The sequence below is a fragment of the Gossypium hirsutum genome, chromosome D01 (genome assembly GCF_007990345.1).
Source record: "Gossypium hirsutum isolate 1008001.06 chromosome D01, Gossypium_hirsutum_v2.1, whole genome shotgun sequence".
Taxonomy (NCBI): domain Eukaryota; kingdom Viridiplantae; phylum Streptophyta; class Magnoliopsida; order Malvales; family Malvaceae; genus Gossypium; species Gossypium hirsutum.
This window is the reverse complement of record NC_053437.1, coordinates 9,528,495-9,543,503: the sequence shown is the minus strand read 5'-3', so window position 1 is coordinate 9,543,503 and position 15,009 is coordinate 9,528,495. Positions and strand designations below refer to the sequence as shown.

At 34.6% G+C, this 15,009-nt stretch overlaps 1 protein-coding gene across 2 annotated transcripts; it reads right to left on the bottom strand.

The window, feature by feature from the left end:
* Positions 1-3,832: 3,832 nt before the first annotated feature.
* Positions 3,833-12,741, bottom strand: LOC107906724 (uncharacterized). 2 transcript variants are annotated; one of them, XM_016833810.2, is made up of 20 exons: positions 12,291-12,741; positions 12,121-12,209; positions 11,542-11,651; positions 11,370-11,424; positions 10,965-11,053; positions 10,165-10,231; positions 10,019-10,081; positions 9,649-9,819; positions 9,429-9,522; positions 9,251-9,330; positions 9,074-9,149; positions 8,701-8,744; positions 8,063-8,130; positions 7,463-7,548; positions 7,190-7,347; positions 5,763-7,101; positions 5,357-5,640; positions 4,653-4,847; positions 4,413-4,569; positions 3,833-4,321 (listed from the first exon to the last, which is right to left on the bottom strand). In XM_016833810.2, the coding sequence occupies exons 1-20, from the start codon at positions 12,400-12,402 to the stop codon at positions 4,035-4,037; spliced, it is 3,624 nt and encodes a 1,207-aa protein (XP_016689299.2). In that variant the 5' UTR covers positions 12,403-12,741; the 3' UTR covers positions 3,833-4,034. The 2 variants fall into 2 exon arrangements, with proteins under 2 accessions (XP_016689299.2, XP_016689301.2); XM_016833812.2 differs by lacking the exons at positions 11,542-11,651; positions 12,121-12,209; positions 12,291-12,741 and having other exon boundaries at positions 11,353-11,402.
* Between the last annotated feature and the right edge of the window lie 2,268 nt (positions 12,742-15,009).

Below are 15,009 nucleotides of genomic sequence, written 5' to 3'. Positions count from 1 at the left end.
CCTATGAATTAAAACCAAGCAATAACAAGTCAACTGTCAAAAAAGAATTAAAGTATGAATCTTAATATCTGAATTCGGGTGCCCACCATGTCCTCCTATGGATACTTTTATGAAATCCAAAGAAGAACCTTTTTGTTACTCTATGTTGGAAATTTGGCAGCAAGTATCAACAGATTTGCAAAGCAAAACCAATGAAAAATCGAAGCAAAAAGAAATGAAAAGAAAGCAGCAAGCAAGACTTGAATACACAGCAAAAATTGTAACTGAACAACCATCTCCATTTCAGTTGCTTTGCTGTTGCTGATCTTGACAGTAGCTGGCAAAGCAGTCAACGTATGTTTAATGTTTTTCTAAGATTTCTCATGTATTAGAGGATTTTTCATGTATTATACATCTATGTACCATTGATGTAAACCAGATCCAGTATCTTATACTTTGTCCAGGTCAAAGTATCCTGGACCTTTGACTCTTATATACTGGGATTCAGACTCAGGTGCGTGTAAAAGGATACTTGGAAGATAGAATCAAGGTGATTATTAGTGATCAGGGAAGCATATGTCCTAGAATTGTTCTTTAAAGCATTCTAAGCCATTGCATTTACGTACTGAAAGCAAACAAGAAACCAAAAAGAAAAAGGGTTACGGGCACTTAAAGTCTACAAGATAACAAGATAACAAACAACAACTAACAGAATGTAGCAAGAGAATCATCTTATTGACTAAGCTGTCCGCCTTTAGCAGACAATCCAATTCATAGAAGTATCATGATTGTGTCTATAAAGAAGAACAGTATGATAGAGAGAAATGGTTTAAATTGTTAGTAAAATATCTTCTTGGTTTTATTGAACTTCTGACACCTCTGCCCACTATACTTGTACTACAATACATTCTTGGCAATATAAAATTGTCATAACATTGTAGGACACAGATCTGAACTCCAAGCAACCAATAGCACAGTTATATACCATCTTGAAAGACTCACCCAATTTAAACTTCAATGAACGTCTATCACGGTAATTTTAAGACCCTGCTTCATATAAAGCATAAAACTAGAGTAGCAGTAACAAAACTAAGGAATATAACAGAGAGCAAAGCAACCACCTACCAGGTTTCGCAATAACCTCTTCTTGAGGCTTCAACATTATCTTCTAAAAGAAAGAACCGATACCAAGATTGAAATAAGTAAAGGTTTCAAAACCTAGACATGGGGTCTCATAGGCATAAATTCAATGAAATATTCTAGATAAAAGCTTGGAACATGGAAGTACCTGAAGTATTTGAGCCTCACCACCCAATATTTGAAATGGGATCACAGCATCTTGCTGACTCTACACAACTTTATACCAAAAAGAGACTATTATGGATATATATATATATATATATATAAGATACATTTACACACACATGCTGAGGCATTTAGACTACACAAGATTAACATTCTAATTTCCACTAAAGCTAACAAAATATTTGTTGTTCACCGAATTCAACACTTATACTAGCTACTTTCACAGTTTGATCACTGAAGTCTTAGGAATAAACAACGTGATATAAAAAATTATTACAAACGAATCAACTTCAACAGTGAAATCAAAGTCAAGTCTATTTAAAGGAACCTCAATCATTATTTCTCAACGATGCGAGTTAAACATAACAGATCAAATGGCATAACATAACCTAAATTCCATTGAAATGCAAGCCAGTTGCAAAGAAACAAGGTTGAGTCTCCTCAGTTTTACCTTAAATTTATCATGAAACAAACAGAAAACCGATACAAGAGTAAAAAGAGTTTTGCGAAAAAATAAAATATTACCTGATAAACGTAGGGTTGAAAAGGAGTAGAAAGAAAAGGGGCAACCATTGAATGATCTCGAATTTGAAATCAAATCCTTGAAGTTTTCGAGGTTTTAATCTGAAATATAATTCAGAAGGGAAAATGAAATTAAAAAACAAAATTCACTGTTCCACTTCTGTTCTTTGTCGAAGCGGTCGATGGACGAGCTGACATTGACTGGTTGTAAATAAAAAGAAAAGAAAAGAAAAGGTTGAGAGACAGAGGGAGCAAATCGGTTGAAACTTGAGCAAATCGGTAGAAGGCAGAAGGAAGGAAGAGGAGACGCAATGGGGAAGCCAATCGGGAGGGTAAAACAGGTAGGGTAAACGAAGCAGCACCTAAACTGAGCTTTGGGGATGTATTACATATCGGTGGATTTCACCGATTAGGTCAGGAATGTATTACACCCGTAATAGCATTACCATGAACCAAACAATGGAATAAAGGAGGCTTAAGTGGGGCCCACCGATTAGCCAATACACCCAACCAAACATGCTCTAAGTGCTAATTGCATATATACCTGTTTTGCCTTCTCAAATTTTAATTTTTTAATTTTTTTAATTTTTTTCACAATTTGTAAAGATTTTTTAAATTTTTTGGATGACGATGTCATGATAATATTATCATCTGACACATGACGTCGTAATATTATAGCCATTACGTTAACCAAAGTGAGAAAAGCGATGTAAATTAAACCTAAATTAATTTGGTCCTGTTTAATATTGAATTTTCAAGTCAACTGATTTCTTCTTCACCTGGTGGGACTATCCAACATTTTATAAATTTAGTCCAATAATTTATAAACTGACTTCTTCTTCCACCTTTTATTATTTTTATTTTTAAATTCTTTTTTATAATTTTAGTAACTAAATTCTCAAATTTTTAAAATTTATAAGATTATTTATAAAAAAAATCTAGAAAAACAAATTAATGTTTTAGTTACACTTATGTAACCAAATTACTTATTAATCCCTTTAATTATCCTACCACATTAGTATTTCGTTAAACGGAAGAGGAAATTAATGGGTTAGTGATTAAAATATAACAACTCAATGACGTTAATGACTATTACGTAACTTTTGAAAGTTTGATAATCAAAATATAATTTTAGCCTTAATTTAGTGTTCAATTCTATAATTCACCTTTATATTTTTTTTATCAACGATATTGTAACTTGAAAAAAAATTCAAAATCATATTTTTCAAATATCAATCTCTTAAATTTTATATTATAAATTAATAAAGTTTATTGAGTTATTTCAATTTATTTTAGAAGAAGTTTTCAAAATATGGTTAACCAAGAGTCAACAAATCCCTTTACAAGTCCATAATTGTCTCCACAAAATTTTATGCACAAATGATTCTATGCCTACCTATAAACAACCTATAATCTATGTGTTATAAGTTCAAATCCAACCAATACAAATTCTCTAATTTTCTTTATAAGTGAGGCGCTTCCACTCTTTATCTTTAAAAGGCATGAATGACATTTTGCAAACTTCTTTTATGAGCAGAGTCAAGACACAAAATCTCCTCAAAAGACAAATTCAAATGTATTAAAAAGTTCATCTACTCTCGAAATAGAACACTTTCAAAACTTCTTCCAATAAAAACCTCTACAAATCTCAGGCTTTGGATAATTGTTATGAGTTTAAATTTTATTAGCATTATGCTAGAAAATGTTAGTTTTTAGGAATCATTATATAAATTAAACTTCACAATTTTTTTTTAAATGATTGTTAATTAATATCAAGATTATATATCACCGGTGCAACAACAATATTTTTAGACTAATTATCCTAATTTTGTAGTTAATTAATTAAATTATAATTAAGGGTTTAGGGTTTGGAATTTTAGTATTTAGGGATTGAATTTTAGAGCTCAAGATTTAGGAAAAATATCGAAATATTTTTGTTTGTTTGTGTGCAACCTACTATAATCAGCTACCCAATCAGATTTCAGCAAAAAGTCGAGGCATTGCAGCTGCCTTCAATCACAAGATATGCTTGTTTAAACGTTTATAAGAAAAAATATCAATCTTTAGGATACAAAATTTCTGATTACACCTATAAATAAGCCTTCTTCTATGCTTAACTAACCTCACGCATGTATTTATATATGTGTTCCTATATACAGAAAGAATTGAGTAAACTATATGATGGTACCCAAAGTTTTACAACAAAGAATGAGAAGAAAATTCCTATTTCACATCTGACCTTGCAATTGCGCCACCAAAATCTGCATTCTATCTAGTTTCTGTCTCAGTTCTTTAATATCCGTAAGATTCTCCTCAGAAGACTCTGCATTAGATAATTCAGTAACGAGCGTGGCACACTTGGCTTGTGAATCCAAAACTGCCTCCTCGAGCAAAGCGATAGTTGAGCGCTGTTCTTCATTAATCACTTTTGATAATGGAGACTGCCCAATACTTCCAGCACTGTTCCCTCGGTTGAGCTTATCCGATGAGAAAATCTTGTCAAATCTCTCAATTCCTACATCATTAAAACTTACAGCTCATTCAAAAGGTCCGGCGGTATGTTACTTTTTAACTTGAATAAAATAACTTTACCAAATCACACTTACCTAGGTTGCTAAGTTTATCTATGGCATCCTTGCCGAGCAAGTTTTCCAGCTTGAGCAGCCGCAAGACTCCTGCAGCTATACGACCCATTGAATCAACCTCAGACTTGCATAAGAAAGCAAGGTGCTGAAGTTCTTCCTTGGTAACAATGGCCTCAATCTACAGGAAGAGAGAAACCTTAATTAAGATTGATTGACCATTATTGGCTGTAATCAACTTCTTCAAAAGTAAGATGTCATTACCGGTTGTTTGACAGAAAATTTCATGTTTTCCACCACCCAGTTGACTGTTTCATTCTCAACATTATCTTCTGATATCAGCATATGAACTTCAAGATTTATCCCTCCTAATATCTCAAAACTTTCTTTGAAGCCATTTGCAGGTGATAGGCTCCTCTGTGCCTGAGGCTTGAAGGTCTCCAAGCCTTCCACACAGACCTACAAGCAATTTTCACTTTTAGAAAGTAATAACTAAAAGCAAGAATTGACATTCACATGAAATAAGGTCAACTGCTAGGGGGCAAAGGTGCTTCTGTCTTTGGGTTGACACAAAAGTAGAAACTAACTAAACCAGAATTTCAGATTTCTAATTCCCTCGTCTTGTGACAATTCCAAATCAAAATTCTAGTGCTAATGTGCCTGAGAAATGAGGATGATCACCAGATTCTACAAAGTATATACAAACTATGCGTTGCTTGGCTACTAAGTATTAACCTTCTAAAACCAACAGAGATAAGAAATAAATAAAAAGTAAATAAAACCCTTTCACCCATCTTATCATCAGAGGACAACTTCAAGGGCCAGACCCTCCAATAACCTCCCAACCATAGGAAAAAACCTACCCTAGACACACCTAGACCATTATACATCCTTCTAACACTCAAAACAAAATGCAGAGAAATAGCAAAAACAGCTCAGTTTTGCTCACATAGTAAAAAGATTCTTACCGTGACCAACTCAACAGGATATCTCCGGATTCCATTTGAAATCCCTTTTCCATCTGGGAAATCCTTCGGACTACCTTTTGCTTTTACTTGCAAACTTCGGAAAGTCATGTGCCAACACCTCTGCTCTCTGTCCAGGACTTCTTTCTCGAACCACCAACTTTCAGCCATTTCTTGCACACCTTCAAGAGCAAATAACCAGTCTTGTAACTCAATGGATACATCCACATCATCTGGCATTCCCAGCTGCAAAAACTTATCATCTTTCTCCCCTCCCAAGGTTCCACCTGGACAAAATTTAAGACATTACAGTTAAACTACAAGAGTAAAATCCAAAAGGGAAACTCTACAGTCATTTATAAGAGAGTAACTAACAAAACAAAAAATCACAACAGATTAAGTCCCATACCATCAACAAGATCATTATCAACAAAAGCTGAAGGTTTTAAAAGTTTTGACAGTGGCCCAGATGACAAGTTCTCTAAGCCCTTAGAAAGCTCCATGCTGGGACCACCATCAGGCCCAATAATTCCAAATCGATGTAGCAAAGCTTCAGTATAATTCATTCCTCCACCTAAGCGCACACCTGATATACAAGCTGACACACTTAAACTATGACACTCTTTGTCCCTCTCATCAAAAGGAATGACATGCACAATGCTTATGTCAAGAAATGGAATTACTGAAGCTTTTCCACTTGATAGGCACTTCTGCTTGTTGTGTACCCAAAAAACAGCTCTTAACGGAGAAAATCCATTCCCAGTTACAAGAGAACCATTTTCAACTGAGTCTACCAGCATTCCATTATTGTGGACAACGTTTCCCTCTGTCTCTACGCAGTCCACCTGAACAATCTCCCAACACAAAGTAGATGAAACAGCCATAGCACCACCAAGAGTTCTGTGAGAGACTTTAAGGAAAAGATTATTTCCAATAAACTGAACTAAAGGCGTGCCCTGGATATCCAATGAGTATGATTCGAGAAATCTAAGCTGAAGGACGTTTACTGCTAAACTTACAGCAGTATCACTAGGAACTTTCTCCATCAGTCTTCCACCCAAAGTATCATCCATGTTTCTATTTGGTCTTTTATTCTTTCCAGCCACTGCAATCTTTTCACTAACTCTACCAATATACCCATAGAGATCCAAGACAAAAAACAACTGCTCAACTGATGTATTAGACATAAATTGTTCACAAGCAACCCCTATTCTAACGACACCACCTGGAGGAGGCACAACTGTTAAGGGGCTCCCATCAGCAGATACCATAGCTAACTCAATAGAAGCTTCTTTCAGCTCAACACACTTCCACAAGCCTGAAGACCAGTGAAGAGAACTTTGAACTCCAGTTAAGCCAGCAGTTGTTTCCAAAGACAAACTTAGTTGTGAAGCTCCAGCAGTCCATTTCTTCATGCTAGCATCAATAGGTTGACCATCCCATAGACAGAAACAAGCAGGATCTTTCTCCAGGTTCAGGAGCTTGAGTTTTAGAGATGGTGACTCAGAGAAAAACACCTTTTCAAAATGAAGCCTAGCTCCAGCAAATGACTTTGGCCTGATATGGTTATCTCCACCACCAGGATTATCCATTTTGCCTATGTCCAAAGGAACACTAATATCTAACTCCTTGAGAGTGAACACAAGGGAATTTACAGAAGAATCTGGTAAAATAGAACCAGGATTGACAACTATTCCATCGGCTAAGAAGGAAGATATCCTCAAACAAGATTCTTCCTGAAGATGTATCTGAATGATGAATTTTAAAAAGATATTAAGTAATGAAAGTTAATATAATTGGCAAAATTAATTGTGTATCAAACTTATGAAATCATACCATAAGAGGCTGGCAATCAATTACAGTTTGCGAAGCAAAAGATGGGGGGAGTGGAGAGGGTTTGACTTGAAGAGAGTGGAGGGCTATCAAAGGAACACCCACAGTTAACTGCCATTGCTGCTCAGCCAGAGGATATATCGGAGGACAAAAATCCTTACCTGATATTCAATACCGCAAACAGAAACATAAATTCTAGTAATCTAAACTATAAACAGATTATATATACATTCACATGATGAAAATTTCTATGTAACATAAAATAATAACTGATACCAAAGTTAGGAATACGAAGACAAGAATCAGTAACAGCCTCCATAGATGGTTGCACTAACGTACAGGGAGGCCGCGAAAATGTATCCCTGCATCATGCCACCCACATGTTAAATTCGACATAAACAGTAATACTTCCAAAATGAAGATGAACAAGCAAGAAAAAGATTACACCAGGTCATTCATACACACATTCATGTATTAGTTTTGAACTAAGCTTAAGAAAAAATTGAAGTACAAAAATCATTTCCGCAGAAAAAAAAATGAAAACAAGAATTGAACTTGACTTGATAGTAAATGGTATAGTAGAACTTCAAGAAGAAAAAACTTCAAATGACTATAGGTAAGTACCATAAAGATAATAAATGGCATTTGTAGCTAAAATTTCCAGTTTTTCAGAAGCTATAACTGCTAATCATAAAAGTAAGACTAACTTGTCCTAAAATAAAAATTAATCAAGTTATCAGGTGATTATACCAAAAAGATAAGGAAACCCACAAAGATGGTTAAACCCCCAAATACAGAAGCAATAATAGGAGATCATAGCTAGTCTGAAACCATCACAGACAATTCATTGGAAAAGTGAAACATGACAAAATTTACCTTAAAAACAGCCCACCGACCATAACCTTAGACAAATGACGAGAATTTTCCCCATCAGAGACACTGGACTGCAGGAACAGAACATTCTAACATAAGATTGCCTACATCCCGCATAACATGACTCCATAACAAGAGTCTAGTGTCACGGGCCACGGATAGGAAGTGCATGGAAGCAAATATCACAATGTTCATACCATTTTCAAATAAAATGAAGAAGTTTGGAGAGCAGGTAATGCAAAGTAAAAGACAAGTAATGCTTATAGCCAGGTATACTAAGGAGCTATTAGAAGTTACTAATACAGATCAGTAGATTGTGTCAAAGATCTAGGATTGTTTTTAGAACAAATTAATAAGCTTTCAATCAAAAGCGAAAATATTATCTCAAAACATGATAATATTGTATCATTTATATTTCAAATTTTTACATGAAAAGACAGTGTGGTGCCTTCTAATTAAGGCTTTATAGAATATGATGTTTAATTGTTCATTTTCTCCAAGTCATAAAAATCTGAAAAGTTATAATCATGCAAGAATTCTCTGTCAGAAAATTAAAATAAGATGCATCTATAAAACCAGAATTTAATCAGGAAAATAAGTTGGTATCATGTTAAAAAGATCCAAGTTTCATAGGAAAATACCCGAGAAAAGAGGAGCGACTGCATCAAAAGTTCAAGTTGGAACTCTGCAAGCAAATTCGAACAGTTTTGGGAAAAGTTATAATAAATAATTAGCAGTATGCTAGAATAGAAGAGGGCAGGTGAAAGAGTAAATAGCTTGCACTACCCTGTTTGCAATAAATTGACGAAAATTTTTCCTCTCAACAAGCGGATAATGTGGTTCACACTACAGTCTGACTCCTCACATTTCTACCCATCTACTCTACTCAGTTTTAGCTTCAACTTCCATTTAGGTCTAAGAGTGTTATATGCTGCTCTAAATACATAACAACTGGTTATCAAAATATGGCTGTGTCCATGTGAGTAAAACAAAATCACCAAAAAGTAAACAAACCATTGTCCTTGATACAAAGAAATATGTGGTCCACAACAACAGAAACTAGAGACCGTCCTGCTGATTCAACAGATCGCTGCCAGTTCAGAGAGGAAAAACTCAGTATAAGTTACCCATAACAAGTTAATAAGAAGACAGAGAAGTATCAAGTGAATGATAGTAGATAAAACGTAAAACCTGCTGAGCATTTAGATCAACGTCTCCTCTATTTAGACATACATACAATCCAGTCAAGAAGCGGAGAAGAGCTCGGAGCCCTGCTTACGTAGTTGTCCCATAATTTCATGCTTTGTTAGTACCATATATTTAATTCAAATGATGAAACAAGCAGTTAGAAAACTGGCTACCTTATTACCTGGTTCACTTAATGCAGGACAAACCGCCTCTGTAACATGTAACTGAACCTCAAGGCCTAGTGCAGCATTTAATTCTGTCCTCTGTACTGTGATCTAAAGGGAGAAAAAAATAAAAGCTTTAAAGACATCCTGAAAACCAGAAAACACTCTGCCACCACACAACAGTTTAAAATAACATAAAGTTCACCAAAATCAATTGGAAATGCATGATCTGATTACATAAGCCTCTCCAGATATGCCTTCGAGAAAACGTTCTCCACCAAAGAAAACACGCTTTGCGCCATCATCATCTCTTTGTGTTGATCCCACTTGAGAACGTGCTAAATTAGCATCACTGAACATATCAGGATGAGGCAGGAGATCAATAGATAGAGATTCCCATTCTAGTTTCTGGAAGAAAAGAATTTAGTATCATTAGGCACTGCGATGAAAAAAATAACTTAAATATACTCACGACAGAAAACTAAGGCACAAATGGATAAAACATTTAACATAAAGCATTGCAGTAAGGAATATACATACCCCTATGCACACATATATAGATGGATTATGGAGGAAGAGAGGGAATCACAAGTCTATACTATGTTACCTTGAAAACATATATGAAATTTTTATTTGAGGAGAAATCTCGTGCTTCCTTAAGATTTACAGCCTGAAAAAACAAAAATTTTTAAATATGCATTCATACATAAGAAAACTGTTAGAGAGATTACGACACAATAATATGCAATTTACCTGCCAATTTTCATTAGTAGTATATAGTAAAATGTTGCGCATTGTGATAGATGCCATGGGTGGTGCCCTGAAAAAATGCATAACATGAGTAAGAAATGCAACAGGGTAAGAGATCCATACAAGTTCCACTGACAATCAAAGAAATTTGTTATTTGAACAAATTAACCACTTGAAGTGCACAAAAAGGGAAAAAATAAGAAAGGTATTTTAGTAATTTATATATAAAAAGTACAAATATTGAAATCCCCCATCAAGTTCACCAATAAGGAACTAAATGATGAACTGGTTTCCCCAAAATAGATACAGAATAAACAATATATCATGCAAAGATGTAAAATGTTCATAAATTTTCCTCTTCCACTGAAGATAAGATCGCTTGTAATGAAAAATGCACTGAACCCTAACAAGAATCTGATATTTAGAGACTTCCAAAAATCTAGAGACAATATCAGAGCTAAATGCACTTCAATAAGAAGTTTAAAAACTATATTTTGTAACACAATCAGAGGATTCTTTTACTTATAAAATGATCATGTACAGTTAAATGAAATGCATAAACATAATGTACAAGTAAACTTCTAAGAAAAAGGGGCACTCTTATTGTAGGATAATTTCTTCTTTTAATGAGCATAGTTCTACAAATTAAAATTAATTTCTATTATAACCATCAGTACAAATGACAGACACAAAAGAAGACAAGTACAAATAAATAGACAGTATGCATATGTCAACTACCATGCAATAAATCAGACAGTTTCTGACCAAGAATTAGCATAAAAACTGAAAACAAAAGATTTTACCAAGCTGCCCCCCCTTTGGCACGAGTACCGCCACGAGTTTCAAGTAGAAGATTGACTGTCTGAACCTGAATGGTCATTCCATCTGCAATCTGAAAATAATAAAAGGACAAAACATGAAGTACGTATTTTGTATCTAAACCTTCTTCCATGTTGCTAATGACATGCACAAACTAGTAATTCAACCAAATTGAGGAATTTTGTAAATTTAGTTACTGGAATTTTATTTTCACTTACTTGATGTAAGATCAAGATTTAATTGTAGTTCAAAACTATAATAGGGAAATGGCAACTTGAAGACAAAGTAGGCACTACAAATGTGCTAACCTTTTAGCATTTAAATCCATAAATTGTTTGACATTCCAAGGCAAACAGTAATCTACAACCTTACCAAAGAAAGTGTCTAACCTTGTCAGCAAACCCATAACCACTACCCTTCCCTGAGCTGGTGGACGATTGCATGCTGTAAGCACAGAAGTAGATACAAGTTGCTTTTAAGAACAGTACAACATGCCAAACTACAAATTTACGAATGTGATCTTAGTTTTGAAACATAACATTGAAGGTAAATCTGCATTACCCGCTTGAGCTCCTAGGAGAATCAACATCAGAATTTTCCTCCAGAACCAAATCAAGCCTATCAATTTGAACTACAATTGGCTCGATTTGCACATTACTGACATAAGGGAGCTATCATGAAAAAATTTAGGGAAAATTTATAAGTTCAAGAAATTAAGATCACAATATGCTGAGGCAAAACAAATGAAAAATGTGGACAATGTCAACCTTACATTTCTACTGTCTCAAGACCAAATTCCCCTTCCCATATAGGTCAACTCAAGCAAGTATAGATGAATTTCCATTTAAGAATAAAGAAAAATATATGTATAACAGTATCCAAAACTAAGTACCAGCAAATAATAATACTCCACATTTCATATTAGCTACGAGCAAATAAACTATTAAAAACCTCTTAACTTCACACTGAATTGTCCCCATACACAATTTTTTTTTTAAAAAAAGCCCAATCTAAGATGAAATATAATCAGTTCCCTAACCTTGCATCTAAAAGCCTCAATAACTTAAAACTAGAAATTAACCTAAGTAATCATCAGTTTTCCAATTCAAATCCCCCCCCAAAAAAAAAGAAGAAACTCACAATGATCTCCAATTTTCCAACTTTTGCAGTCGCCACATTCAAAGCAGGCGGCAATCCCATACTCGCATGTAGAACATCGCCGTTTATATCTATCAAATCCAAACATAATTTAAAAAGAAAAAAAACTGAAATGGAAGCCAAAATTTAGATCCAAAGATCAAAAGATATACCTAAATTGGAAAGTTGAACTGTACGGCCTTGTAATTTGAACTGATATCTTGAGAAAGATTTAAGCCAGTACTTCAAAGTGTACTCCAATGCTCGAGCTAAAATCGACTCCATTTTTCAGCTTGAACAAACAAAAAGAAAAAGAAAATTCTTCTCAAACTTCCTAGAAACCTAAATCTAGGATGATTAATTCATGAAAAATGGAAGAAATTCCCAATTTTTTTAGCGAAAACCCCTAATTTTTAGGGGTTTTTAAGATTTTGATGGTGGGAGTTTCTTTTTCTTTCTCTTTTTTTTTCTTTTTTGAATTGATTTATTTGTTTTAGGTGGAGGAATCTTAGCAAAGGAAAAGCAGAGGGGGGCAGAGGAGAAGTGGCACGTGCGAGTTCCTGGATGGCACATGCGAAAGATGGGCTACTGAAAGCTGCTTCATGCATTGGATCTTGGGAATGTGTCAGGAGTTGATTTGTCGGTTCGTCTTAAGCAAGGAAAGTATCGACTTGTGATAAAAAAAATTTAAAATAAAATTTTATAAATAATTTTATTTCAAAAAATAATCACTTTTATCTATTTTTAATTAAAATTATTACGGTGTTTTTTTTACACAAAAATTTATAAACATAAGATCAAACATTGAATCTACCATCAATCAACTTAATATTAGATCAATAACATGATCGACTTGTTATGATTATCAACTTATTAATTATCTCATTTGGTTTCTTGGAATGAATGAGATTTTAACATTGTTAATTAAAATAAGTGGTGGGTTTGGATGGCGATTGGCTGCGGTGCAGTGCGTCTAGTTTATTTTTAATCTCACGCTACAGTATCGCTATAGTATTTAATCTCACCGCCACCGCTGTTTTTACACTAACAGCAGATAAACGCACTGCCCATCCAAACTCACCCAAATTTGAGACTTTTACAATTTGTTTGGTTGGGTGTAATGGATTAGCCATTACACCCCGATTCGGTGGCCCCACTCAATACGCCATTTGGTTCGCTGTATTGCCCTAATACGGGCGTAATCCGTTGCGGACGGGTTCGGCATATTGTCTGCTTCAGCGCCGATTTCTAATCCCTTGCAAAAGCAAAGATTAGGTAATCGGTGTTTGTTTTACCCTCCCCTTGGCGAAATCAAGCTCCAGCCGACCCTCTCCCTCCCAACATCAACAGAAGGTGCCAGCGAACCAAACCTCCAACCGCTCCCGATTTCATCTTTGCATCTTTCTCTGACTCGATGGTCTCAGATCTCCGGACGCTTTGAATCGGCAAGTGAGTAATCTCCGCCTCTGAGTAACCTATTTCTTTCCTCTCTGCATGCGATTGTTTCAGTTCTTGGTAAATCGGCATTTCGTTTCTTGCTGGTTATGGTTTTTTTTTTCATTATTTGTTTGGTTGTTGATCATTACAGGTTCTTTGCTCCAGCACTTCTTCATCGCTCTCTTCCCCGATTTGCTCATTACAGGTTAGTTTCCCCCGATTGCATGTTTGTATTTATAGTTTTTGAACTCAAAAGCTATACAATTGTTTGCAGTGGCTTCTTACGTTTGATTGACAGACTACTCTTATCATTATCGAGAGGTGTATCCTGCTTGTCTTATATATATGTAGGAAATAAAATTTGTTTTCATGACCTGTGAGGAGAAACAGAGACATTTACCTTATTCTCTGCCTCCTTTAAAAGTTGGACTATTGCTACCTTAGCTTAGTGTTCATGTTTCCGGTCTAAGCTGAATGATGAGCTCTTTAGATTTTATTCTGTTCTGATTTTGAAAGCTGATGATTAGGTAGTTTGATGTATGACAGATGAGCTTCAAAGGGCAGTCATAATGTATACATTTTAAGATCTTTGAACTCAATGTTAAATCACAATACTTGAGAACTGTTTGTAAGTCGTTTTGATGGAAAACATTTGCAGATAGTACAAAGTGTTGGTGATTTTAGGTTTCTTTCAGACCCCGGATTTGGCCGATAATCTGACCATCTATTACTAGTGTCTGTCCTTAGGAACCTTTTGCGCGATTAGCATTAGAATTTATTGTTATTCCTCAAAGTTAAATGCAACTAGGTAGAAAAAAGAAGACTAAAATTAATATTGCAAAGCCAAGTATTGTTTATAGTAACTATTAAGTGCCTTCTCCTTTTCTCTTGTAGACCATGATGGATGCTGAAGAAAATTTTGCTTAATATTCTGTAGTAATAATTTAATTTCAGCATATAGGAAGCTTTGACTGAGGTCATATCTAAGTAAGAAAATGTTGGTTCAAGTGAAATAATATATGCAATCGGGTATATATTTCTTCCTTGGATAACTGTATAGAGAGAAGGAATGGAGGCTTGTTTGCACAAGATGCTTGTCAACCAAGTTTGATTGGCCACCTGGAGTCGAGAAAATGATATTTATATCTAGTCAAAATGCATCCTACTTTTGTTGTTGTTTTTAATTTTCTATACACAGATTATCATAGATTAATATGTTTTTTAAAATTGATTTGTTCCATTAAATTTATACAAAACATATCTTAATTAGTAGTGATTACTTAAAATATATTGCTTTTAACTTTCTCACATTTCATTTGACTTGTAAAATAAGCAAGCATCTGAAACTAACTCATATTGAATCAAATTAATACCTTTTTTTTCTCTTTTTGAGAATTCGTCTAAGTTGATTGTCAACAACAGTCAAATGAAGTCATCATTGTCCAAATCTATGTT